The sequence below is a fragment of the Trachurus trachurus genome (genome assembly GCF_905171665.1).
Source record: "Trachurus trachurus genome assembly, chromosome: 19".
NCBI classification, from domain to species: domain Eukaryota; kingdom Metazoa; phylum Chordata; class Actinopteri; order Carangiformes; family Carangidae; genus Trachurus; species Trachurus trachurus.
Window position 1 is genome coordinate 18,708,182 of NC_139913.1, and position 27,882 is coordinate 18,736,063.

General features: G+C 41.7%; 2 protein-coding genes across 2 annotated transcripts; both read left to right on the forward strand.

The window, feature by feature from the left end:
* Window positions 1–6,430: 6,430 nt before the first annotated feature.
* On the forward strand, window positions 6,431–8,053 carry csdc2a (cold shock domain containing C2, RNA binding a; the record flags this gene model as incomplete). Its single annotated transcript, XM_083994633.1, has 3 exons — window positions 6,431–6,618; window positions 6,745–6,867; window positions 7,744–8,053. 3 exons carry the CDS (start codon window positions 6,431–6,433, stop codon window positions 7,904–7,906), a joined length of 474 nt encoding a protein of 157 aa, XP_083850759.1. The 3' UTR covers window positions 7,907–8,053.
* A 6,447-nt stretch (window positions 8,054–14,500) lies between these two features.
* gucy2cb (guanylate cyclase 2Cb) lies at window positions 14,501–27,083 on the forward strand (the record flags this gene model as incomplete). The annotated part of the gene is made up of 27 exons (XM_083994903.1): window positions 14,501–14,702; window positions 15,791–15,903; window positions 16,189–16,256; window positions 16,409–16,624; window positions 16,848–16,963; window positions 17,487–17,589; window positions 18,332–18,443; window positions 18,822–18,963; window positions 19,560–19,642; window positions 19,780–19,888; window positions 20,690–20,771; window positions 20,956–21,058; window positions 21,177–21,236; window positions 21,352–21,423; window positions 21,648–21,752; window positions 21,847–21,933; window positions 22,904–23,036; window positions 23,124–23,261; window positions 23,898–23,968; window positions 24,063–24,154; window positions 24,285–24,443; window positions 24,593–24,785; window positions 24,867–25,041; window positions 25,772–25,870; window positions 26,114–26,208; window positions 26,306–26,382; window positions 26,882–27,083. The coding sequence occupies 27 exons, from the start codon at window positions 14,501–14,503 to the stop codon at window positions 27,081–27,083; spliced, it is 3,207 nt and encodes a 1,068-aa protein (XP_083851029.1).
* Window positions 27,084–27,882: the final 799 nt, after the last annotated feature.

A 27,882-nucleotide genomic window follows, 5' to 3' on the forward strand; every position in this document is an offset into this window, starting at 1 on the left:
AGCAGTCACTCTGAAATGTCACAGAAACAAGAAGCAGCTTCAGAGGAATCGGAAACAATCTTAATATGGAGGAATGTGTGGGACATATCAGAGCAGTAAACATGAGTTTGAGTTTATCTGTAAAAAATACAGCAAAGAGGTCATGTGCAAAATGTCTCCACTTAGTATTAATATACCACTACTAACTGAACTGATTTAGTAGAATACAATATTACACATAGGCCTAATTATTAGTCCACCATGAATGGCTTTAAACAAGACATTAATGCTTGTGATGACCTGGAAATCAATGCTTTTATTTAGAAATTATCCTGATTATAAAAAAGACTCATGAAAATAAAGTATTTTTGTGGATCTATAGAACTGTCTTCTTGTTGTTGGACATGCAGGAGTGATGACACACAAGCTCAGTTTGATTTCCTATCACAAAGACAGAAAACACATTCAATAGCTATGAGGCTGAATTTATTTATTAATTTATCTTAAAAAGGATATGTAAAATACATATAGCCTTTAGCCTAATATTCTGGAGATGTAGCCTAACAGTAATATTTATTCATTAGCAACATCATGTCATTCTGCCTCAACTAATTTTGTCAAAACCTTTTCAGTTTGTCTTTTTTTTTTGGTAGGCCTATAGTTTTAATCTACAGCAAGGTCCATTACTTCTGTTGTGTTGTGAGTTTTTGCAGAGTAGCTTTAAGGAAGTGCATCATCATCATTATTGATTAGAATCCAGCAGATGGAGCCTTGGCTTCAATAACACTGGGTAGCCTAGAAGATGCCATGTCTCGGAAGTAGCAGCAGGACACTTAACATTGAGGGCAAATGCACCACCACCAACAACACAACAACAACAATAACAATGACCCAGGAAGTCTAGGATGGTTTGTGATGGATGAAGCAAACAGTAGGCTACCAATATAGACCACCAATATTAGCCTACCAATATTAAAAATTAAAAATAAAAAATAAAAATAAATTAAAAATCCCCACTCTATTCATCATCCAATTAAATCTCAGTAATCCGATTAAAACAGCAGGAATCATTTCCACCCATGAGCCGGACAAAGCGGTGTCTGTGTGGATGTGAGGCCGCTGTTGTTTTTAGCTCAGTAACCCCCTGCTCTGCTCTGCTCTGCTCCTCTTCTCTCCCCTTCTCTCCTCTCCTCTCCCCCTCCCCGCCCCCTCCTCCTCCTCATTCGCTGCCTCCTCTCCTCTCTCCGCCCGTGCAGCGCCGCATCCATCCACACCGAGCTCCTCTCTCTCCCTGCTCCGCCACATGTCCCCGCTCCTTTCACCGGATTTCATTACATAATTACCTCCATCACCTCCAACACAGCGGGGCCCGGCCGACCGACCGACTGACTGACAGCTCATCTACAGCCCCCACGGTGAGTATCGGCTCTGATCAGCTCTGATCAGCTCTGATCGGCTCTGATCGATCGTGTTTCAGGACGGTGTGTGTCTGTAGCGTGGCTCCACACATCAGCCTTTATTCTCCGTGTCAGGCAGACGGCGGCGGATCGAGCCGGTGTTATTGTGTAGAGTAGACTACTAGGCTACTGATAAAAGGCAGCGGTGCTCTTTACAACTCACACAAACGCGTTGTCTTTGGAGACGTTTTTCAACACAGACGCATTTTGGTGTGACATGTTTTGTGTCCGTCAGAGGAGCATCCTCTCTCTCTCTCTCTCTCCTCCTTGTCTCAAGCCGCCTCAGTGTGAGAATCTTCTAGAAACAAGGCGCCTGAAGGGCTTTTATTTTGTAATGAATTATTTAGTCTCATCAGCCAGACTCGCATTCAAACACACTGTAGATTAAAACACACTGTTTGTCTGCAAGGGGGGGAGGCTAATTTAAAGTTTAAACACAGAGCCCAGTGTGTGTGTGTGTGTGTGTGTGTGTGTGTGTGTGTGTGTGTGTGTGTGTGTGTGTGTGTGTGTGTGGACGTGTCTCCCATGCTGATGCAGAGGAACAGACAGCCTCAGTGCCCTGCTTTCACATTTAGGGAGGTGCTGCCGGCCTTTTGTCCTGCTTCCTCTCAGTCCACTCTTGGAGCAGAGCAGACCTCCTCCTCCTCCTCCTCCTCCTCCTCCTCCTCTGCTGCCTCGGCTCAGCTCAGAAACCTCCTGATTAAATGCTCCACCAGCTCCTCACACTCATTAAACAGGTCCGTCAGCCGGCCTCGCTCTGGGCCATAATGAGTGGGCTAATGAAAAGAGGAGCTCCACCAGTCAAGTTGTTGAATTATTAAGGCTACACGGGGCTATTTATGCCTTGTCATCCATCAGTCGTGGCGATCAGCGGCGTCATGATGACAGATATGTGTGTGTGTGTGTGTGTGTGTGTGTGTGTGTGTGTGTGTGTGTGTGTGTGTGTGTGTGTGTGTGTGTGTGTGTGTGTGTGTGTGTGTGTGTGTGTGTGTGCTCATCACCATCTCGGTATCTGTATGATTCCAGCAGGATGAAAGTCTCAGTCATCATCCATGAGCTTATGAACCAGACAGATTAAAGCCACTCCTATGATGATGAGGATGATAATAGGACCTTTTCACCCTTGATCTATCTATCTATCTATCTATCTATCTATCTATCTATCTATCTATCTATCTATCTATCTATCTATCTATCTATCTATCTATCTATCTATCTATCTATCTATCTATCTATCTATCTATCTATCTATCTATCTATCTATCTATCTATCGATCTATCTATCGTTGTGATATTTACCCCAAAATCGTATATTGCTATAATGTTTGGGATATTGACATTTGCCTTAGACTTTGGGGTAAATATCACAACACTATCTATCTATCTATCTATCTATCTATCTATCTATCTATCTATCTATCTATCTATCTATCTATCTATCTATCTATCTATCTATCTATCTATCTATCTATCTATCTATCTATCTATCTATCTTTCACATATACTTAAGGGATGTTATCCATCAGTTTACAGGTGGTGGATCATCATCATCATCATCATCATCATCATCATGGACCAGTGAGGAGACACTGGAGAAGGTGCCATATTTTGGAGGCAGCAGCACCACAGGTTATAATTAGATAATATTGAGGATAGCCTCTTCACATGTAGTGAAAGTTGTTATAGCCAGATTAAATTTGTAGTTTATGAAGTCGAACACACGCACGCACACACACACACACACACACACATACTTTCACTAGTAGCTATATTTAGACTGACACAGAGAGGCAGCGAGTGTGATATTGAAAAGAGGCTGAGGGATTCACTATGACACACTCATCTCATCAGTGTGTGTCAAACACTCAGCCTGCAGGCGTCAACACAAACCTTCACTAGGAGGTGGCTGATGATGATGATGATGATGATGATGATGATAATGGGAACCCTGATAACACATCCATCCATCCACCCACGCACGTCGACGCTGCAGTTACACCAGGTTTCAGTGAAGTCTCTTTAACCTCTGTAGAGAAATGCCCCGCAGCCCTTTGTGTCATCATGATGATGACACATCTCCAGTCCCAGTTACGACGCGATAATTGGGTTTGTGTCAAAGCGCAGAGACGGAGCTCATTCATCCCAAAAACGACTGAAACGCTTCAGAGAGCGGCTTCTTGTTTGAGTTGAGTACACTCGATGGAGAGCAATCCCCTAATGGATTTTAATATAAATAAAGTGTGATGAGCTGCGCCGAGGCTCTCCGCGGCAGGATTTTTATTTACATCATCTTGGGACTTTTTCTCAGGAGGCGAGATCAGAGTCTGGCACATCCAAATCAAATTGCTTTGTTATTCTCTTTTCTGTCCCAGCTGCTGTTGCTTCACTTCACTGTAACACTGGTAAAGAAATATTAAAGCTGCAGATATATGGGCCTGCTGACAGCCCTAGATTTGTTTGCATTACATTATTATATGTATGACACTGCCACCAAACAGTCACAGTAAAAATAATTCAACATGAATAAAGAGATAATTTAAATATATAAGAGGCACAGGACACAAAACACCACACAGACATGTTTTCTTTTGAATGCTACATTAAGTAAAATAACATTTCCTCAGAGTGCAGTGTTTGTCTGACAGAGATTTAATTAAGGGTGCACAATAAATCAAACATCTTATCTCTACTGGGCAGTCATTTCTTATCCAGTGTTATCATAAACATGTGCCATTGATAACACTGAATGATTCGGCACAAACGAAACTCTTCAGCTTTGTGACGATGCATTTTTTCAATAATCCAACAGGCTCTTTAATGGTTTATTTAGGAGAGTTTCCTAAGCCCATAAAAAACAAATCTTTGTTTATCTGATATTTTCAACATTGCCAAATTTGGACATACATGTTTTTTCACTGGACCAGCCTATTTTGGAATATAATTTGATAGGTGACTCAGGGTGTATTTACAAAACCTTTCATGATGACTGAAGGGAGCAGATTGACCTTTTTACATTAAAAACCTCCCTTAAAGCTGATGTAGACGTATAAATATTGAACAGTTAAATTGTTATATCTACAGTAATTATGTCTTTGAGTGACTGCTGATGTTTGGAAACAGGGCAGTAAATGAAGCAGGAGTCAGGACATCTGCAGCTGCACTGAGCATGAACCTCCGGCATAACTCACCAACTGTGCCGGTGGAAACTAGTCATGTTTTTGCAGTGCTTTTATTGATCCATATCAACTGTAAAATCCTCTCTAGCTACAAATGTAATTAGGAAATGCAGGAGATCTGTGGCTGCTGTGGAAGCAGACACTGTGGTTTGTGGGAAAGTACAGCCGCAAAGGGACATACAGCAGTTCAACACAAACTAAAACTTGAATCCCACAAATCAGCAGCCGACATATGATAAAACATTAAAGGTCCCATATATAAAACTAGTTCAGGTTCTTTATTGATACTGTGAAAGCATCAAAGCTTCAGTCCACTGAGATATGCACACAGCCTGTGTTCAGAAACTGAGCCTTAATGTAAAACAAGCCATCGGCACTTTTGTAACTTTGTGATGTCACAACTAAGCAGTCACTGCCCTCAGCCATGTGTCAGGCCCAGCCCCTAATCATGCACGATTTGGTTTCTCTAAAACCTGCTTTATTTTAATTTGTATCAATCAAAAGAAAGAAAAAAAGGGGACCCTTTTTTTTCTTTTATTGACTCCAATCCCATGCTCCAATGCACCTGTCTTTTAAAGATTTTTTTTAGGTGTGTATCGGCCTCTATACCTATTTATATCAATCAGCCAATCAGAAAAGAGGCTCAGAGTCTCTCTCTCTTCTGATTGGCTGAGAGCTCCATAGAGAAGAGGGGATATTTACAGTAAAACTACACTGAGATTGTTTTTGGTTCTTCAAACTACAAATGTACATTTTTTGTGGATCAACAGTTAAAGGGATAGTTCACCCTAGAATGATATTTCGCTCATTATCTACTCACCCTCATGTTGACTAAGGGCTGGAAGAAGTTTCGGAGCCCACCGTCCCTTCTCTGAGTTACAGGGGGTCTTAGCGTAGCAGTGCATTTCAATGCCACGGTAGCAAAGGGACACCAGAGCTCTTCGTAAAAAAACACACACAAAAAAACATCCAAATACCTCCATGATGCTCGTATGTAATGTCCGTCTTGTGCTGAAGCCCCAAATTGCGGAATTGTCCCGAAAAAAATTAAATAAGTCCACATTCCAAGCATGTTTGTAGCATTAGCTCCCAGTGTTGTTGTCCGGTCTTCCGCTGCCAGCGCGCATGCGCAATGTTCGCACTGAGACTCGAGTCGGTCTCAGTGCTCTCATGTGCTCTTGCGCATGCGCGCTGGCAGCGGAAGACCGGACAACAACACTGGGAGCTAATGCTACAAACATGCTTGGAATATAGACTTATTTAATTTTTTTCGGGACAATTACGCAATTTGGGGCTTCAGCACAAGACGGACATTACATACGAGCATCATGGAGGTATTTGGATGTTTTTTTGTGTGTGTTTTTTTACGAAGAGCTCTGGTGTCCCTTTGCTACCGTGGCATTGAAATGCACTGCTACGCTAAGACCCCCTGTAACTCAGAGAAGGGACGGTGGGCTCCGAAACTTCTTCCAGCCCTTAGTCAACATGAGGGTGAGTAGATAATGAGCGAAATATCATTCTAGGGTGAACTATCCCTTTAAATAAAACACCAGATCAGTGTCCAACCTGTGTCCTTTAACTCCTCTCTCTCTCTCCACTTCTCTTTTTCCTTTATTTCAGTGTGTCATTGCTCAGCTCCTTCACCGTGCAACTTCCTCTCTGAGCATCTCCCCTCCCTCCCTCCTTTCCTCCCTCACACACTCACACTTGCCATGCAGGAGGTGTAACCCTCCTTCTTCCTTGTGTGCCATTGGAGGAAACCCAAACCAGAAAAGAAAAAGAAAAAAAAAAAAATCAGTCAACGTGTAACAAGTCAAGATGTCAGACCCTGACCCCTCCTCGCCGGCGGAGTCCCCGCTGCCACTCACCTCCCCGCGCACCCCCCTGCAGCTCTCCTTCCCCTTCCTGAGGGAGGGCAGCCGGGTCTGGGAGAGGGAGAGGAAACCGCCACAGCCTGGAGAGCTGCCCAGCCCACTGCCAACCAAACGCACCCGCACATACTCAGCGTGAGGGTTACTCAGTTTTTCTCAGCTTCATACTAATTGTTTAAAATGATGGTGATGATGATTCATGATGCACTGTCTCTTCCTCTCTCTCTCTCTATTTCTGTCTATGTGTCTCTTTCTCTGCAGGACAGTGCGAGCCAAATCAGGTCCAGTGTTCAAAGGGGTGTGTAAAAACTTCTCCAGGTCTCAGGGTCACGGATTCATACGTCCCACTCGTGGAGGAGAGGACATATTCGTCCACATCTCTGAGTGAGTGACTGAGCTGTTATTACTGTAAACCAGTGGGTGAATCATTTACACAGTCAGAGCTCTGTTAACTGATAAAGGAGTGGATGTATTGGCTTGTTTGTTTTGAAAGAAATCAGTTCAAGGTGACGAGTTGAAATTAATTTCAGGATGATTAATTTTTCCCCTTTTACGATTATGATTAATGAGCAATTACTCTGCCGGTCTCTCAGGTCTGTCTATTTTATGAGCCAGGCCTTCTTATAATCAACAATGTGATTCTGGTTCAAGTAATAAAAACAAATTGGTGGTGCTACCTTTGCTCACCATCCATGTTTTGTTTTTTAAAGGAGGCATTTAATGAATGCAGCATTGGGGAAATATTAACCCAACATTGGCAAGATTAAGTTAGTGAAAGTTTGTAAATGTTGACCTTCCTTGATACATTGTTGGTGTAACTGCCCAGCTCTCAGTAATGATTGACTTCAATTGAAGTGTGATATTTTCCTCTTGTGCAGACTGTATTGATGTGACACCTCTGATTTTGCACATTACAGTAAGATGAGGTGGGTAGTACTACAGAGCCTACGATCAGCTGTCCTTAGTGGATCTGGTTTCATTTTGAAAACACAACCCCTGACCATATTACTATAATGATATTATGCTATGGCTGATTGGTTTGTGTCCATGGCCTGTTATAAGACTTCATTCTGAGCCATTAGTGATCTAATTAGCTCCATGCACTCACATTTAGAACCAGATGGATTATGGGAAGTGTAGCATCCAGTGATTTCTGGTGCCTGATCCATACTCTGTGTTTGATTTTAGTAGTAGATAGTATTTCCCCATGAATGAAACGCTTTGTTTGAGCTTGTAAAGTCGTTTCTGCTCCTCTGACAGCATCGAGGGAGAGTACGTGCCTATGGAAGGAGACGAGGTCACATACAAGGTGTGTCCCATCCCTCCCAAGAACCAGAAGATCCAGGCTGTGGATGTGGTGATCACCCACCTCAACCCAGGCACCAAGCACGAGACCTGGTCAGGTCAGATCATCAGCTCCTAGACCCGTGCTTCAGACCGCAGGGCTGGAAAAGGTCTTGGGACGGAGCCTGAGGAGGAGGACGGGGCGGGGATTTAATTTATGTTTTCAGGGTTTAAGTCTTGGGACCAGGTCCACAGAGGGGGTGACAGATGAGGGTCAGCATGAGGCGGATGTTTGAATATAAAGGTTAGGGTCTGAAATAACACTTTGAATGTATATGTTTTGAATGTTTTATTTTGAAGGCCGTGGGTTCATTATTTGGGTTTTAGTTTAAGGGGTTGGACAATTAGGGGTCAAGATTTAGTGCTGGCTTTTTTTACTTTGACCTGGGGGATTTATTTTAGTTGGGCAATCAATGGTCGTTAGAGGAGAAGTGTCTTTGAAGAGGTGAAATGAGGTAGAGGCCGAAATGCATTTTGAGCACATTTGAATCCATGCAGCCACATTGACGTCTCACGAGCACAGAGCTGAAGAGTTTCGTTTTAAAAAAGGGACCAGCTCAGTGGACGTCTGCATTCGACTCCCGCTTTTATTTTGACAAGCTGAACAGTGTGCTGCCACTGCCAACAGTCATGTGTCAAACATCTGCGTGTCTGTGTTTACAACAACAGATGGAGACAGTTTGTGTCAGTTTCCATCAGTACAACGAGGATGAAAAGGACAAAGAAACCCATAGCAACAGCCTGTTGTCTGAGATCAGGCTCAGCTTCAGCCCTCTGCCTTCTGAATATCAAATCATAAAGACACAAATGAGTCTACTTACAGTGATGAATCCATCTGACTGCGATTCAATTCACTCTCAGTGTGTTTCGGCCTCAAGAGCTTTGCGGAGCTCCACGTGTAAGGAATTATTTTCCTTCTTAATATTGTAGCACTATACTGTATTTGTCGACTTGGCAAGTGTAGAAATCCAGTATTATTGTAGCCAGCTCCTATGACGGTCACACGTTTCGGTGGTAGAGACTGGAGGGGTGTCGAGCAGGCCTGCCGCTGGAAAACCAGGCCAGAGGACTTGGGGTTGGGGAAGGAAAGCGAGAAGGGGACGGGTTTGGGGGATGGGGGAGAGGATGGAGTGATGTGATCTGTAGAGCGCAGATGGAGCTAGATTTGAAATGTAATAGAGCATGTGTAAAAGAGGAGGACAGAGATAAAGGTCAGCAGTTCTCAACCTGTGGAGCGTCAGGAAAGATATTTAAAGGAAAGAAAGAATTATTAAAGAAATAAATCCGGATTGTGATAAATGTGCTTGTTTTCTTTCCTGCCAAGAGTTAGGTGAGACGATCATTCAGTGAATAAGCACATTACCCACAATACCACATTATTCTTTAAAATTAGCTGCAAATTAAGAGACAAATGGAGAGATGGAATGGAGAGATTTTTCTATCGCTGTGAGTAAAGTTCACAGCCCTCAGGCTTTTCTATTCCTCTACAATACACAGGTATAGGATCATATCAAAATAAAAGAAGAGGATGAACTGCTGGCTTTTAGTTTGAAGGTTCAGTAGGTTTCAAACGTCACTGCAAATGTCGGGGAGAATAAAAAAACAAACAAACAAAAAAAACTGAGCAGCAAAAGCTTCCTGATGTAAGTTTTAAAAGACTATTTATTTATTGACTTATTTATTTTCATTTGTAATGACAAGAACATCAGGTGTTTGGTAATTCAAAGCTGCGTTTCTAAGTATTTGTGCAAATCTAAGCCTGTTTGAATACACTGCACACCTCACTCTAATGATACGACCCTGTAAAAATCCCTTTGCTATGTCTGCATCATCGACAGGCCAAAAAACAAACAAACGAATAAAAACCTTCAACCTTTCCAAACGCAAATTTCTACATAATCCTTGTCTAATTTTTAATAATTACGTGATGTTCAAAATAACAAGGAGTTTTGTTGTTTTGGAAATCGGCATGTTCTGTACTTGTTTGTCGTACTTTTTTTTATGTAGAATACGTTGATCCTGTTTCATCATGCAGTAACACAGTTGGAGCCTTCACAGAGGCGTCGTCGGGTCTCTTATGCATCTTTGATTTCTCGCCACGGGTGTGACTCAGCGTCATGGTAACACACTGCATCTGTTTGGTTTCTTTACTGTGAGAGAAACAAGTTTGTGTTCGCAAGGACTTTTATTTTTTGGTCAAATCACTGTGACAGTCTTTAGTCATTACGATGAAGTTTGAATAAAACTTACTACTGTATTCACAGCCCTGCATGTGTGGATTATTTGGATAATATCATGCAAAGACTTTTATTTTCCCTCGGTCTCTCTCTTCTCCTCACTGGTGTCAGTAGAGTGCAATAACTAGGGCGGTTATTTTGAGAGCCGTCTTAACTTCGACAAAGTTTTTGCAGAGAGTTCTGCCTCAGTGTCTCAGGCAGCTGTGTGTGTCTATGTGTGTGTGTCTATGTGTGTATGTGTGTGTGTCTATGTGTGTGTGTGTGTGTGTGTGTGTGTGTCTGTGTGAGACTCATCCGGATTTTGTTTTGGGATTTGTTCTGTGCCCACATCCCGTCTCACTAGAGGGCATCCCAATACAAATAATCCACTGGCTCTTTACGTAATTCTCCTTGGTGGGTTTAAAACACACATAGGTCAATGAAAAAAAGGCCACAGGGGTAAAAATAGCACACATACACACACATAAATGGAGAAAAACACAGAAAACTAGACTGGGCCTTTAGCTCCCTGAAAAGAAACAGGCCACCGCTGACAAGACTGGAAACCTACAGACAACAGACTGGAAAATCCTTTAAGTAGAAGTAGGAGACAGACGCACAATGTAAAGATGCTTCATCACAAATAAAAAGCCTGCACTGGAAGTGAAGCAAGAGCCAAGTGATCAAATACGAAATTATAATACTACACTGTGAGTGTTTTGCTATTAAACTACTAATTGCATTTGACCTACTTTTAAAAAAGCCTTATCCTCATGAAAATATTTCAAACTTACTTATAGCTACGCATCAAATATACATTAATCATATCTTTCTAAGATTATTAAATGTTTTGTATTTATCTCAACTGTCCCTGAAGCAGCATTCAACAGAAATACTTCAGTAAATGATCTTAGATGAGTAGCCTACATGAGTACAGGGAGGTTGTATCCTGGTCGAGAATATAATCAGCTGCTTGTGATTGTGTCCACAGACTTGTGTCCACAGACAAACTGATGTTGTTGGGAAAATTGTCAGTCTCTCTCCTTTTCTTTGTCTTAAGCCGATCACTTTGACCATTAGGTGTCAGTCAGCCTTTCAACCTCTGCTGTGGGACGAACACTGTGAAAAGAAGAGGATAAACTGAATGTACTTGACTACCTGGGACAGCATGAAATATCCAGACACATGTTAGAGCTGCGTGTGTCCAGGCTGAAAGAGAAATCAATAAAATTGACAATGATAATAATGAGAAAAAATGAAGATGGCAAACAACAGGATACGCACAATGAAGCGTAACAGATAGGACTTTAGTCGGATTCATACGCACTGTGTTTGCTTAGTTTTCACATGGAACATTTTATATTGACACAATATCTTTTACACGAGGAGACTGCAGCCGTAACAGGAGCCGAGAGCGTTGAATGTTTTTATTTGAATTAAAGACAAGAGCAGCTGATTTCTCTGATTTGCATCAACCAGAAAGGCCTCGCCAGGGAAATCACATCATAATCACACTAAATGAGATCCATAGACAAAATGTATTCATAAAGAGACACTTGGTAGGACTCCAGACTCGGCTGATTTGGTTAAGAAAAGAAGCACATCATCCCTGAGGTGATAAAACGCAACCTCCAAAAGTGATAAAACAAACCCCCACTCCTCTGGCTGGTGCAGGACGCCCTGGGCCAATCATTAACAAGACACCGTCTGTGCGTCATCAAGTGTGTTCATGGAGCAGGTCCAAAACTGCCACAGAACCATACAAGAAATGTCAATAATGACAGCGAAACATTATATTTAGAGCAGGAACAACATCAGCAGCGTGAAAATATACAGAAAGATGAATGTGTTGTAACTATGAAACACATTTTCATTGATTTGTATTGATTTTTCTCTATTTGTTTATGACTTTTATTGATGGGTTCAGGTTGGTCGCCCTGATGAGTAATATTTGCACTGAGGAGAGAGCGTGGGAAATTGATTTTGAGTTTTAACTGTGTGTTTGTGTGTGTACTCACACTTCTAACTTTGTGAGGACCAGTCTGAGACCCTGAGAAAGTGGGGACATTTTGGTAAAGTGAGGACATTTTGCTAAAGAGAGGACATTTAGGCTGCTGTACAGGGTTAGAAATGGTTAAATTAAGGTCAGGGTTAGTTATGATGGTTGATGTTTGGGTAAAAGTAATGGTTTTTCCAAATAATGCAGTGATAATGGATGTGTGCATGTATATGCACTTAATGCATATACATAAACTTATTGAAGCAACTTTTATGTCAGTTTTAGATTATGGAGACATCTTATACAGGCATGTATCAGCTACAACTTTACATCCACTTGACACCGTTTATCATTCAGCCCTGAGGTTTATTACAGGTGACAGCTACAACACTCATCACTGTGACCTGTATTCCAAAGTTGGATGGCCCTCACTATCTACCAGGCGTGATCGACACTAGATTTTATTTATTTATAAAGCTCTTACTGGTCTCTTACCATCTTATATTAACTCACTAGTATCTTTCAATGCAGGTCTCTATTGTACACGCTCAAAAGACTGGCTCACACTGCAGGTTCCCTCTGTTAACACTGTGTGTGTGTGTGTGTGTTTCTGTCATAGGAATTTGGGGGTTAAGTTAGGTTGGGTCAAGCAGGGGTTGGTTAGTGAAAGTCTAAGTGACCTATACAGCATGTGAAGTGTGTGTGTGTGTGTGTGTCCATCAGACATCAGTGGACTGTCTGTGTGTTGATGGAGATTTAATCAAGGCGAGGATTGGACTAATTGAAGGAAATCACTCTGCTTCAGGACTAATTTAATTACTTTACGTCTTCCCCAGTGACTGTGTAGATGTCTGATCTCTGATAAACAGCAGGAAAGACACCTGGACTGAATCCCTGAAGTGTGTGTGTGTGTGGTTTTACAGCACAGTGGTGTTATCTGGAATCACTTTATGGCCCAACCAACCTTTGCTCTTCTCTTTTCTCTCCTTGTTTTCCTTTTCCTGAAGTGTCTTTGAGACATTTACAAGCTGTGTGTCTGTATTTGCCGTCTGCCTCTCTCCGACACACAAAGTGACAACACTCACACATACGCACATCCAGGATGACATCAGATTTTGCACCAATTGTTGTTGGTGTTCACTTAATACTTAACTTAATCTTTATGATTATGTTTCCCCTCCAGTTTCATTCAAAACAGATAATGAGCAATCATAAAACATTTATCTCTAATATGATTTCCCTTAGACTGGTGCCCAACGTCAGCTATCTCCACCCTTTCATGACCTTGTGCAGAGAAACAGGATTTTCAAAATAACAATAGTGTGGCAGGCAGAACAGGAGGTATGACTCCTGAAGACTTGTGCATGCAGTCACTTGGTCCATGCTCCTTAGCATCTGCTCATTATCTTCATAAGCAGCTGGATCCACATGTGTACAGTTAGAGCTACTAACTGAGCTAATGAGCATTATGCTAATGAGGATTTTTTTTTTTTTTTACACCTGTTACAGCTTCTGTAACAGGTGTAACAGGCTCACTTGTGCCGAACAGTCACAGATGGATGAGCTGTATAGTTACAGCTTCTGTAACAGGTGTAACAGGCTCACTTGTGCCGAACAGTCACAGATGGATGAGCTGTATCTCCTTAAAACACTTCTGCCTATCCTATCAAAAAAATCCACAGAGATGAGGTCGTACAGATGTTGTGGTATCAAGCAGCACATTTACCAGAATGTCAGAGCTGTGAGAGAAAGAGAAAATGTTTTGCTGATTTGATATGACCTGTGTCTCCAGCCTTGGGTCTGGACAACGTTTTTCAGTGAGCAAGCAAACTAAATATTGAACTGTTTCATTTGAATAGCCTATCTCTTAAAATATAAAGTAAACTTCCTATCTTCTAATGAGTTTCTCGGTGTGGGTTATATTATGTGCAGTAATTATAACTTATCCTGAAGCACAGCATTTTCATTAGGGGGATTTTCCTATTATTTTTTAACATCTGTGTATTTTACCAACCGGCTATAATCTCTCCTCTGTGTGTTTGCCTGTGTTGCAATGCTATAATTCATGCAGACCTCAGGGTGACGACAGTGAGAAGGTTATATGGCCTGCCTCTGTGTCTTTAAAGGTTGTATATTAACAACTTGATGTGGCAGGTGAGCGGCCACATAAAGGAACTGAGGTTGTGTGAATGTGTGAAGCGAACGAGCCAGAGGAGAAAACAGACAAGGATTTGGGAGCTGGATGTTTTTTTGTCTGACGTACGCCTTTCAGTCTTGGAAGAAGAGACAAAATTTCATTTTTTGACAGTTTGCTACAAAATCTTAGAAGAAGTGTATGGTGACTTTACTACACTACAGACCAACAGGAAACGTGACAAAAACAACTGAAATCTCTACCTGACCATGGACGGTATTTAACAGCTCCAATCTAGGCACACAAGGAACCTCAGAGGTGAAAATGGGTCCAGGTGGTTGGTGGTTGTGTTTGTGCGCCGTGGGGATTCTTGCTGCTCTGTGTCAAGGCGTCTGTCAGTGCTTGAAGAAGGTTACAATCAACGTGATCCTGCTGGATGATGAGGAGTTTCCCTGGAGTCTGACGTATGTAAGAGGAGAAATAATGAAGGCCATAGAGATAGATTCAGCCATCAACGCTGCAGAAGGTAAGAACATGATATAATACAACATAAGACAAAGAATTGTGGTGCATTTTGGGCTCAAAATTGCCATTAAAAAAATGCCATAATACCACAGATTCTACTGTTAATATTCGAGAAACAAAAAAAACAAAACAAAAATTTCAGTAAATTATATATCCCGGTGTTATAAAAATCAGTATGTGTGTATATCTACTTTAATGTGCGACACATGTTGGATTCAAAAACACACACAAGGCACATGATTTATATTATTCTGTGTTTTTTTTCTTAACTATTGGCACCACTTGTTCTCAAGAGTGTAGACTTGTCATAAAAGTAATTTCCAGGGTTTTAAAGTTGATTTTTCATACAATTTTAATTCCAGCTGTCTGACTGGTCTACTGTTTCTACTGCTAACCCCACTAAATGATAGTGGACATATTGAGACATCGCTCAGATTTCAGGGAAATGAAACACAGACTGATAACTGATTAGATATTATTAGCAAGTGTAATAATATGTCATTATACTGTCAGCCAATTGGAAACAATCACCTGACATGCTAACTGATAGCGCTAGCTTGATGTTTGGCTGCCAAGATTAGATACATAGGCTACTAATCAAGCTTTAACCCTGTTAGACATGAGACCAGGGTTACATTAAACATGGGCTTACATTGTATGTGAGTTTTTTGTTCACATGTCCAGGTATAGAAACCTCAAATTGCCTGAGATAAACATACAAAAAAGTCTTGATGATCCAGACGTGTGTGTGGTTGCATTTGTTTAAGTCATATTTAGCAATTTGGAGCACATACATTTTGGCCCCATAGACGACCAGTCAGTAATTCAGAGACTTCAATAGCCTGTAAGCTAGTTAGCGTGCAAATTGAAGCATTGAGATTGGTCTCCGTTGCATGGGCTCCTTTATTCCCTTATTTTTTTGACTTTGAAATGGACAGAGAAAGTAATTAATATCAAAATTAGATTCAACAACGTTTGACGAACTTGCTGTGTCTTTTAATTGCTACTCTGGGAGCCGCAGGCCAAAAACAAAAGAAATAAATGTTTTACTGTATTTCTTTGTTTTTGTTTCCTCAAATCACATTAAAGGTATGAAGTTTAATGTGACGCCCATGTTTGGTGGGTTAAACACCTCCTTGTATCGACACAGTGGCTGCATGACTAGCTCATGTGAGGGAGTGGGTGAGCTAAAAGACCTAATGGTGAGTAGGTCCACTGTCACATTCACTGTAGGCTTATTATACGTTCTTTTCACATGATAAACTATACCAAATGTCAAGTTTGTATCTTCACACACTGGCCCTATTCTCACGTGGGGCAGATCAGGGCTGCACAGCCTTAAGAGCTAAATCGGACACCTTTGGGCAACTAACAGTTACAAACAAGTGAATCAGCTCTGCTAATCTTATAGCTAAGCCAACTCTACTCATGCAAATGTCAATCAAAAAGCCCCACTGACAAAACTTAAGAGTTGTTTTCTCTCACAGGACACACAAAACCTGGGATGTGCTGTGCTCGGGCCTACCTGCACCTATGCCACCTTTAATATAGTTGAGTAAGTGCTGGTTTTTCCAAGGTTATATCCACGCTGGTCAAGATAAATTTCCAAAAAGAGATTCACACATAAATGAATCTCCTACCCTTTTCTCCCCCTACATAAAACCATCAGTTTTTGACTCTTGTCTCCTCCATTTATCTCTCTGTCAGTGCGGAAAAGGGTCTGAAGCTCGGCACACCCATAATCTCTGCAGGAAGTTTCGGTCCATCCTGCGACTACACACTCAACCTACAGCGCCTCCTGCCACCAGCGCGCAAGCTCTCTGACTTCTTTATTAATTTCTGGAAAGAAAACAACAGGATCAAACCAGAGTGGGAGTCGGCCTATGTTTACAAGAAAAAGAAGAGCTCTGAGGATTGCTTCTGGTGGGTGTAGCAATACTTAATATTCAAATGCACATTGAAAATTGATTGAGTTGATTGAGAGTGAAACAATATGGGGCCAAAGTCAAGCTTGAGCAGCCAGAGACAATTGTGTGATCTTGAGGAAAGTGTGTCCAGGAGGAAAGTATAGACGGGTTATGGCTTGTGTGTAAAAGTAAAACAAAACATCAATATATTAGGAATTCTAAGTGATCTTCATCTACAGGTATATAAATGCGCTGGAGGCAGCCAGCAACTTTGCCCAAAAGGTCGAAAGAACAGTGCTGTTTAATGCCAAAGACCTGGCGAATAAACTTACATCACGAGACAGGAAAAGCAACGGTGAGTAGTTTCTTTCTACTTGTCTGATATGACTCATATGAATCTTACTGTGCTTGACAAACCCTCAAAGATTCAGAGTCAGAATCAGAAACAGATTTATTTCCAGGTATTTATACAATTTATTTACATAGCTACGAGGAATTTGCTTTGGTGATTGGTGACAGGCAAGGTGAATGACACGTAGTAGCACAAGACGGCAACTTAAGGTTAAAGGTCAAATATTTATCCCTGATTCACCACCCAATGAAAGCAGAACCTTTTCTAAGTTTCACTTCCAGGGGTTGATGAATGACGAATAAGAATTTATATCTCAACAACCACTGGAAAAAGCCATCGGTCTTGTTTCATGTTGATGCAGCCATAAAAAGGCCACTTTGGTTTTGGTATTAACTGGTTTCAAGGTTGAAGTGGAACTTTAGATGTAAATAGGAGCAAGAGATTAAAACCATTTTTTTTCCTACAACCAAGGCCACCTCTGTTATTAATGCAGCTGGTCTCTGGTTTGACATTTTGATGTTGGCAGTGTTCATCATGTGTGGATCACCAATGGACTTATCGGAGGTAAAGAACGGCTCCAGAGCGGCCGACAGCACTGACATCCTCTTCATCCTTATTGACCTTTACAAGTCAGTACTCTATCCAGTGGACTTCTTTCCCATCTGTAACTTACACCTGTCCAACATATGCTGGAATATACTTGTCTTATTGTCCTTTTTTCTGGTACTATCTGTACATGTTTGTATTTATTATACTAGTATGAAAAGTTTTAGTAGTAGTATAATGAGTAGCCTAGTAATGTGGTGATAGTACTATAAATACAAAGTTGGCTGTAATATTGTACAGTAACATCCACTCATATATCATGAGAAGTTTGGTTACTAGCCAGTGAAATTAATTCATATAACATCAAACGAGTTGGGAATCACTTCTATAAACACTATGATACATTATTATGCTTAAAGGGATAGTTCAACATTTTGGCAAATTGGCCCATTGCCATAATCCCTTTTTTCTCTTTAATTGTCGGTGCGAGCTATTTTTAGAACAGCGGAGCAGAGCCATGAGCTACTCAGAGCTATGCTACGGAGGCTAATGGGATTTCTTGGTTTCCAGAAACCACGAAATCCCATTAGCCTCCATAGCGTATGAGAAGCTTGCGGCTCTGCTCCGCCGTTTTAAAAACAGCTTGCACCGACAAAATAAGGTAACGAACCTACTGCAAAATGTTGAACTATCCCTTTAAGTCTGACTTCATTATTATGCTTAAGTCTGACTTTGGTTTCGGTGATGGTTCAGTTTATATTGAATTTCTCCACACAGTTGGAGATCTGTTTTAATATTTGATTCTGCCCTGACCTCTCTACACAGTGATAAATACTACACCAACACAACATCAATGCCGTTCATGAAGAACGTGCTGGTGCTGACGATGCCCGACGAGAGAAACTACAAAATCAACACAAACAAAGGCAAAGACATGGTGAGGACATGTTGTGACTGTGCATGTAAATATGTGCCAGACTAGTTCTTGACCAGCAAGAATCAGTCGTTCTCTCACTTAGGATAATCTATAACTGATCCAAGATGTAGTTTCAGTGGGGCGGTGTTTAGCTCAGTTGATAGAGCACCTGTCCCATGTATTGAGGCTATAGTCCTCACTGCAGGCGGCCCCAGTTCGAATCCTGTGTCTAGCGGCCCTATCCTGCGTGTCATTCCCCCCCTCTCTGCTTCCCATTTCCTGTCTCTCACAACTCTCCTGTCCATTAAAGGTGAAAAAGCCAAAAAGCCCCCAAAAATATATTTTAAAAAAAGATTCAGAAAGTTTCAGCCACAAACCTGTTTGTGTCCTTTTCTGCAGATGAACGACTACATGGCTGCGTATCATGACGCGGTGCTGCTGACGGGCCGGGTGATGAGGGAACTAACTCGGAAACCTCCGCCCGGGCTTGAGCAGATGGAGTACGTCAGTGTGAATTACTTCAGGAACATCTCCTTTAATGGTAGGGGAGGAAAGAAAAGCACCGTGACTCTAACATGAAACTTCAGGCCTTCAACTCCTCAGTTTTACAGGGAAGCAAGCACAGCTGGAGTCTCCTAGTCTAGTAAAATGTATCAATATAAACACATGAAGTGTAAAAAGAAAAGAGCAAAGTTGTGATTGTTGAATTAAAGCCACAGTTTGCTTGAACTCCCAGTAATCCTAGAAAAACCCTGGCGACATGAGCTCAGCGGGCTGACACTGATCAGTGTGAGCTCTTGCAGATGGAGGCTGTCGACTGGTGTCACTGTTTGTGTCTCTCACTGACATGATGAGGAGACAAGGTGTTAAAGCCTCAGCTGGAAGTAGCCAGCGTGTAACTGAGTGAGACACAAAGAGAAGCTGTTGTTGTGATTATTATTTAAGAAATACAAGTTTTATTGATCTTATTTTAATGGATTACTTGTTGTATTCCTTGTTTTTATTGGAAAGCACTTTGCCTCTGTGTTTTTCCATGGCCTCTATACATAATTTTACTATTATCATATGATGATTTCTGCTGTAATATGTCTGTGCTTGACTTTTATGTGCTGATGACTTTTCTTTGACTCTACCCAGGGTCTGCTGGAAACTACAAGCTGGACGAGTTTGGAGACAGAGATGTGAATCTCTCAATCATTTACACCACCAAGGAAAACAAGGTGCTCCGTCCCCGTGTTCATTATTTATGCCTTCTTTTTTTTTTGCCAACCCGTTATCTGCGCTGAATCTCTTCTAGTGTTTGACAGTCTTTTATACTGAAAGGTCTAGTGATTTCCTTTTGTTGTGTGATTCTCAGTATGACATTTTGTTCAAATTCGACACTGCGAGCAACACAACCACAGTGATTCAGACGGATCCCAACTTCGTCTGGGGAAAAAGACTTCCTAACTACAAACCGGATACAGGTACAGGTATGGCTGAAACACACACAATGATTAACTTCTTTGTAGAAATGCACGATAACTCTTTTTTTCCACCGATACTAATAACTGATAACTTCTCATAACCAATGCTGATACCGATAACATTTTAATAGTTAAAAAAAAAAATAGTTTATATAGCTACATATCTGAGGTTAAGAAAGACTAAGATGTAGTGAGTAAAGATGAATATAACAGTCTAGCTCTGCCTCTGACTTAACCAAATAATATAACTGGCATCACTCACGACTGTTGTAATCGCAACAAAAACAAGAACAGTTATGACTCTTCAAAAATCAACATTGTTATTGTTTCAAATCAATTTAGGGGGAAAACGGAACGAAAATAAACCAAATCAAGGCAATGTGTAGAATAAATGTAACCAGCAAAAAATGTCATTATCGGACTTATTTATGTATTTTGGCTGATAACTACTAGTTAACTACTAGTTATCAGCCAGTATTGGGCCGATCATTATCTGTACCGATAGTTATCGTGCATCCCTAGTTCTTTGCCAAACACATAAGTGTACAAAGACACATTTTACATGCAGTTGACAGTGTTAGTAACCACCATAAGCAGCAGCAGTAGTAGTCTGAAATGTAGGGACAGTAATGGTACAAGTTAGTTTCTTTCCTTTACTTGCAGCACATCTAGAGCTGCTCCCTGCTTCCTGCATCACATCCTACATGTGTACTGGTTGATTCAGTACATCTGCTGTATCTGATTTAAAAAAAAACCCAGACTGTGATCATGACTTTATTTTTTCTTTCTTTTTTTTTTAAGGTATGCCTCCTCACACCATCGTTGTCGTTGTGTTGTCCGTCACAGTGGTCGTTGTGGCAACCATCGCCTTCATTTTCTACAGGTGAGTGAAGATGCTGTTTCTGAGATGATCTGATTTTTCTCACCCACAGGAAGACACACAGTCAACTGTAGTTCATCTACATCTAAATTTAACATTGTACAGGCTCGTCCTCAATTAGTCAATTATTTTACATGGATTTATTTGAATACCAGCAGAATTTCAAAATGTGTCGGTATTTTTCTAGACAGAACAGGAGAGAACGTAAACACAGGAAGGGCTGGTCACACATCAGCTCCGCTCTCATCACACTGCTGGAGAATGATGAACATAACATTGTCTGTCTGAAGGTGAGCTGAGGTGTAAGCCTGTGTACTGCAGAGTATGGGGTTCACATTACAGTAACAGCAAATGAGTTTGAGCTTGTTTGGGCTCTGATTTAAATTGTCCTTCATCTGCTTCTATCAGATTGAAGAAGTGAGGGTAAAGAAGAAATTCACGATCCGCCGTGCGCTCTACGACAAGAAGGTAGCTGCTGGAGCCCAAGTCCTGCTGTGGTTTTCAGATTCAAAAACAAAACTTGACTGTGCTGAACAACACATATGTAGATGTAATGTGGTTGGTGCTGCTGCTGTATTTTCAGATTGTAATTTTGAAGGAGCTGGAGCACTCAGATGGAAACTTCAAAGAAACACAGAAGATAGAGCTTAATGCAGTAAGACAGACACACACACACACACACACACACACACACACACACACACACACACACACACACACACACACACACACACACACACACACACACACACACACACACACACACACACACACACACACACACACACACACACACACATCGATTTGATGTCTTCAGGTTTTTAGTGTCTGTCCTCACTTAACCAATGTGCCATCTCTGGTTTTGCCTTTTCCCTGCAGCTCCTCCAAATCGACTATTACAACCTCACAAAGTTTTATGGCACAGTGAAGTTTGATCAGGGCGTGTTCGGAGTGTTTGAGTACGGAGAGAGGGGGTCGCTCAGGGTACGCATGGCATGCACGCACTCCGTTTGCCCATGTCGAATCACTATTTTGATTGATCAAGTAGCACACTCAAATGCCCTCTGTCCTCTTCCAGTACGTGCTGAATGACAAGATCTCATACCCAGAGGAGACCTTCATGGACTGGGAGTTCAAGATCTCCGTCATGTACGATATTGCCAAGGTGAGACAGCGGCTCGCCTGCTGATGATCGACAGGTTATGCAACTCTGAGGTGCCATGATTTGGCACACACTTATTATATGGAGCTTTACGAGGGACTGAAGAACAGTTTGCCCTAGAAATGACGCACAGTCACACGGATCAGACAGATCGCAGGACGAGATAAACTGCGATAAATCACAGCACGGGGATGACTTTTAATTTAGTAAAAACTGTAATATTACATTGCATTCGTTTGCAAATGTCTATAACCAGTTACTTACGACACCACAGACACAGATAAGGCCAGATTAGCTGTGACCATGATGGGACCCACCTGTAAGTCAAAGCAGCTTTCTGTATGAATGAATGAATTTATATTTATTTAAGTGTCATGCACCAATTAAGGTGCCCAGCCTACTAGGGCTCACAAGACACATTTCATATTTAGACAACAAATTAGACAAACAAAACAAAAACTACATTCACATAAATAATTAACTGTTTCTTAGTGTCCAGGCACTTTTTTTTTTAATGAAAGTAGCAATAGTAAAGACTTCTTTTCTGAAAAACCATTCCAACTTTACCTCATCATCATCAGACCAAAATATAATGAAATTTAAACATGTGAGTTAGATAAAAAAAACACCCTGTGCAGCTATGATCTATTATATTATGATGCTGACATGACCCGTTTCCTGTCACTGCACCACCAACCCTCTGTTAATCTATTTATGTCAGATAAAACTCAACTGCATGATAATTACTGCTGTTGCAGTATCTAGTGGCTGCCACTAGAGGCTGCTAAACATCACAGACGACCTTTTGACTCCTTGGTTTACTGCACCTCATCATGTTAAACAAGTTAGTGTGTGTGTGTGTGTGTGTGTGTGTGTGTGTGTGTGTGTGTGTGTGTGTGTGTGTGTGTGTGTGTGTGTGTGTGTGTGTGTGTGTGTGTGTGTGTGTGTGTGTGTGTGTGAATCCTGTGTGCAGGGCATGTCCTACCTCCACACCAGTGACATCCAGGTCCACGGTCGCCTCAAGTCCACCAACTGTGTGGTGGATAATCGCATGGTGGTAAAGATAACAGACTTTGGCTGCAACAGCTTTCTCAGCCCTGGCACAGGTAAAAAAACAAACAAAACACAGGTGCTGTGTGTCTGTAGCGCCTCATCCTGTTCCACCACTCTTCTCTCTCTCTCCCTCCTCCCAGACCTGTGGACGGCTCCGGAGCATCTGAGGAAACACGGCACTTCTCAGAAAGGAGACGTCTACAGCTTCGCCATCATCTCTCAGGAGATTGTTCTGAGGAAGTGCACCTTCTACACAGAGAGCTGCTCCCACCGAGCAGGTGCACAACACAACACAACACAACACGACACGACACGACACGACACAACACAACACAACACAACACAACACAACACAACACAACACAACACAACACAACACAACAGCCTAGACATGCTGAGCTCAACAATGAATAAATGTATTATTATTCCTAAATGAGTAGGCTATATGCAAATTAGATGATTGAGATACAGAGGGAGGGGTAATTCTTTTCTTTTTGCTGATTGGATGGGTTGTGTGTATATTTCACAATGCTGCTTTTACAGTACAATTAACCGTGTGCATGCGAACGTGCATGTAAAGACAAGGAAACATAAACGAGGTCATGTTACTGTAACTGTAAAGTTATTGAAACGTGTTGAGTTTCTATTGCAGTTATTAGCTACAGAGGCAAATAGAGGGTCTAAGGACCAGATGAATACGGCCAAAGAAGGCCTTACTATAAGTATGAAGGATTTTAAATATAAAGGAAACATTATTTTTTTTAAAACATCCCATCAATCTTACGTAATGAATGAATTTGGCCCAATAATTTGGAGTCAGATACACTCAGACACACACACACAGACACACACTCCCACACACACATACTGACAGTGATTTTATGGGGAATTCATGTGTGTCTTTCTCCAAACAGAAAAGCTGTCCAAGGTCATCATGTCCTACTTTAGACCTGATCTCAACTTTGAAACTTTGAAAGAAGCAGAGGTGAGTTGTTATTGTTTGTGTGAACACCAGATCTACATACAGCTGTGCTTGTGTATTGTCTGATGTTTTTAATACAGCCTCGTGTCTCCTGTAGGTTTACATGCTGATAAAAAGCTGTTGGGATGAGGATCCAGAAAAAAGACCTGACTTCAAGCGGGTGGAGAACTGTCTGGGGAAAATCATCAGGTGGCTCCTCTCTCCTCAGTGTAGCCTCACGTGGACGCTCTGAGGAACTGATGACATATTTATAGTTACTTTTAGTAAACTCTGATATCTTTCCAATCTTTTTTCTTCCCTCATTTTCCCACTCCTCCAGTAAAATCCATAACCAGGACAACGAGAGCTACATGGACAACATGATCCGACGGCTGCAGATGTACTCCAGAAACCTGGAGCACCTGGTGGAGGAGAGAACGGCGCTCTACAAAGCTGAGCGGGACCGAGCCGACTGCCTCAACTTCATGCTGCTCCCCGGGTCTGTTTACATGACCTGAGGACACAGAGACCAAAATTAGACATGCACCACTACAGCTAAAAGTAGTTCCAAGTACAAATAAACACTGTTATCTATCCTATTTGTAAAACCTGATGGATTTTTTCTTGTGCACGTTTGTCTGTGTGCAGCCCTGTGGTGAAAAGCCTGAAGGAGACCGGTGTGGTGGAGCCAGAGCTGTACGATGAGGTGACCATTTATTTCAGCGACATAGTGGGTTTCACCACTCTGTGCCAGTACAGCACACCGATGGAGGTGGTGGACATGCTCAACGACATCTACAAGGGCTTCGACAGCATCGTCGACCACCATGACGTGTACAAGGTATTACCCAGGAGGAAATCCAGGAGATAGAAATAGTAATAAAAATAGACAGACGTCAGCATTCTGCCTGTGTGTCCTCAGGTGGAGACGATAGGCGACGCCTACATGGTGGCCTCCGGGCTGCCCAGGAGAAATGGAAACAGGCACGCGGTGGATATCTGCTGCATGGCGCTGCACATCTTGGCGTTCATGGGAAACTTCCAGCTCAGACACCTGCCCGGCATCCCGGTGTGGATACGCATCGGCATACACTCAGGTAGACGACACAACATCCAGAAATCCAAAACTGTGCTTAAAGGGATAGTTCAACATTTTGGCAAATTGACCCATTGCCATAATCCCTATAGTCATAGCAGTAGGTTCGTTACCTTTATTTGTTGGTGCAAGCTGTTTTTAGAATGGCGGAGCAGAGCCGCGAGCTGCTCATCAAATACACAATCCAACAACTGCAAAATGCTCTCATGCACAAGTTGTGACCTGCCCATTCACCACACTATGAGATAATAACGGAACGTTGCGAAACAGAGTTGTTTTAGAGGGAAATTCATGCAAAACCGCTGATGCGTTGACCTCGAAAACAACTCTGTCTCGTTACTGTATCTGCAGGTCACAACTTGTCCACGAGAGTGTTTTGGAGTTGTTGGATTGTGCTTTTGATGAGTTTGATGAGGGAAACCACAAAATCCCATAAGCCTCCGTAGCGTAGCTCTGAGCAGCTTGCGGCTCTGCTCTGCCGTTCTAAAAATAGCTTGCATCGACAATTAAAGGTAACGAACCTACTGCTAAAACTATAGGGATTATGGCAATGGGCTAATTTGCCAGAATGTTGAATTATCCCTTTAATGGATTGCAAGGTCATTAAAAGGTCATTTGTCATGCCCGCTTTATTCACCTCCATTTGATATTACAGTAACACTCTTTTTTTTTAAATGTAAACAGCCTGAAAACTGACTTGACACTGTGTGTGTGTGTGTGTGTGTCCCCAGGTCCGTGTGCAGCAGGTGTTGTGGGTATAAAGATGCCCAGATATTGTTTATTTGGAGACACAGTCAACACAGCGTCTCGTATGGAGTCGACAGGACACCGTGAGTGGACAAATAAATACATGCAGAGAAATTTAATGAGCAAACCGACTGCCACTGATATTCATGCAGCCAACTGCTGTGATCTAGCTGTGTGACATTCGCGCTGCGCCGCACGCACACTGCCCTGATGCAATTAAACAACCAATCAATCAACTTAATCAAATACGTTTACCACGGTTAAGCCAGGCTAAAAAAAGAAAGAAAGAAAAAAAGCTTGTTGTTTTATCTTGTAATTTCCTCCAGCGCTGCGGATCCACGTCAGTCAGCCCACTATAAATATCCTGCAGAGGACGAACTGCAGGTTTGAGTATGAGGTCAGAGGGGAAACATATCTGAAGGTAAAGAATCACTGTCAAACAAACGAAGAAAGAGTGTGTGTGTCTGCTGACTGCACAGCCACACACTAATGCCAGTGAATGTGTTGTATTTTCTAAGGGTAAAGGCACAGAGACGACATACTGGTTAACAGGTGAAACTGGAGAAGACTACGACCTCCCAACTCCACCCACAACGTAAGAACAATCAGAGTGTGAACAGACAATGAAGTGAAAATTGATGAATAGATAAAACATGTGTCGATAGTGGATTCAGGTTAAATCCTGTCTTTGTGCAAAGCTAAGCTAACCAGTAGCTGATGGTACCATTATATTAAATACTGTATATTCAAGTGATATTGTCATCTAACTTTTTCTCAGTGTTTTTAAAAACATTTCTTATTACAATTCATTATACAGGATTGTGCTCACACAAAGTTTTACCTAGGTTTGTATTAAATAAACTTAAGTTTACATTTTACAAAAGAAATATTCTATGTAGATGACACAAAAGTTTATGTTTAAATTTAAGCCGGTGTCTTATCTCTTCAGATTTGACCTGAATTCACGTGTGCAGACTCAGAGCTGTGTGTTATATTGTATATTTGCTACTGTACTGTAGATTCAAGCTTGATCAGATAAGACCAACTTATTTAAACCTGCTCATCTGCTGATGTGCTGCTTCCTGATTGTCCAGAGAGAACTTCCAGCGGCTGCAGCAGGACCTCGCCCACATGATCCTCATGTGTCTGGAGCGTCGCTCTCGTGGGTCTTTCCGGAGGAAGGAGAGGAAGGAGAGGAAGGAAGACAACAAGGATCAAGAGTCAGAGTGTGAGAGTGAACCTCCAGAGTACCTGCACCTGGCCAGTGTGGATAACACCCTCAGCACCTTCCTGTAGGACAAACCTGGGCCAGGTGTTACTACACCACTGAGGAACAGTGAGAGACTGTACACAAGTCATTCTTCCCGGGCGTTGAAGATCTAAAATGTGTGTGTGTAAAATAATGTACAGAGCAGGTACCTTGTGTAAGACCAGAAAGTCTTGCGGTTTTTAGAATTAGGTCCTCACATTGTTGGTTTGTATTCATAAGATGGACAAAGATTTGAAATGTGCTTGTTTGTTTTGTGTTTAATTGTATTCTGGATGTATTTGTAATATGCAGCAGCCATCATTTCCAATTAGGAATAAGGATTTCTTCTCTAGATGAAACATTAACTAAACCTGCAGAGATGTGAAGGTAACAGGGAGTCAAGCAGAGATACAATCTGTTTGTCATACATTAGGACTCATTCTGTAGCCTCAGGTCCTGTTCTTGTACTGGACTGACCTTTCTTGACCTTCACAGCCGTTGATCACTGTTTAATGAGTCATTTATTAACTGCTTAGTCTAAAACTATGTAACAGTGAACCAAAGAGTTCTCGATCGGTATGACTTTGACATGTTGAAAACACAAATGAGTGCACAAATTAGTTACATAAATTACCCACACAAAACCTTGTTTGTAGCCAAACTGTAGCGAAAGTTACACAACTTACTTAGTACCCAAGCAACAATTATGATCTTTGGTTCCAATGTGCAGATCTACAATAATTTACAATTTTCCTGTGGTTCATTTCCAATTTTGAAATCATAAGAAGATACATTATGTATTTATAAGAACCAACAGGACTTCACTGTGGATTTACATAACTCTCT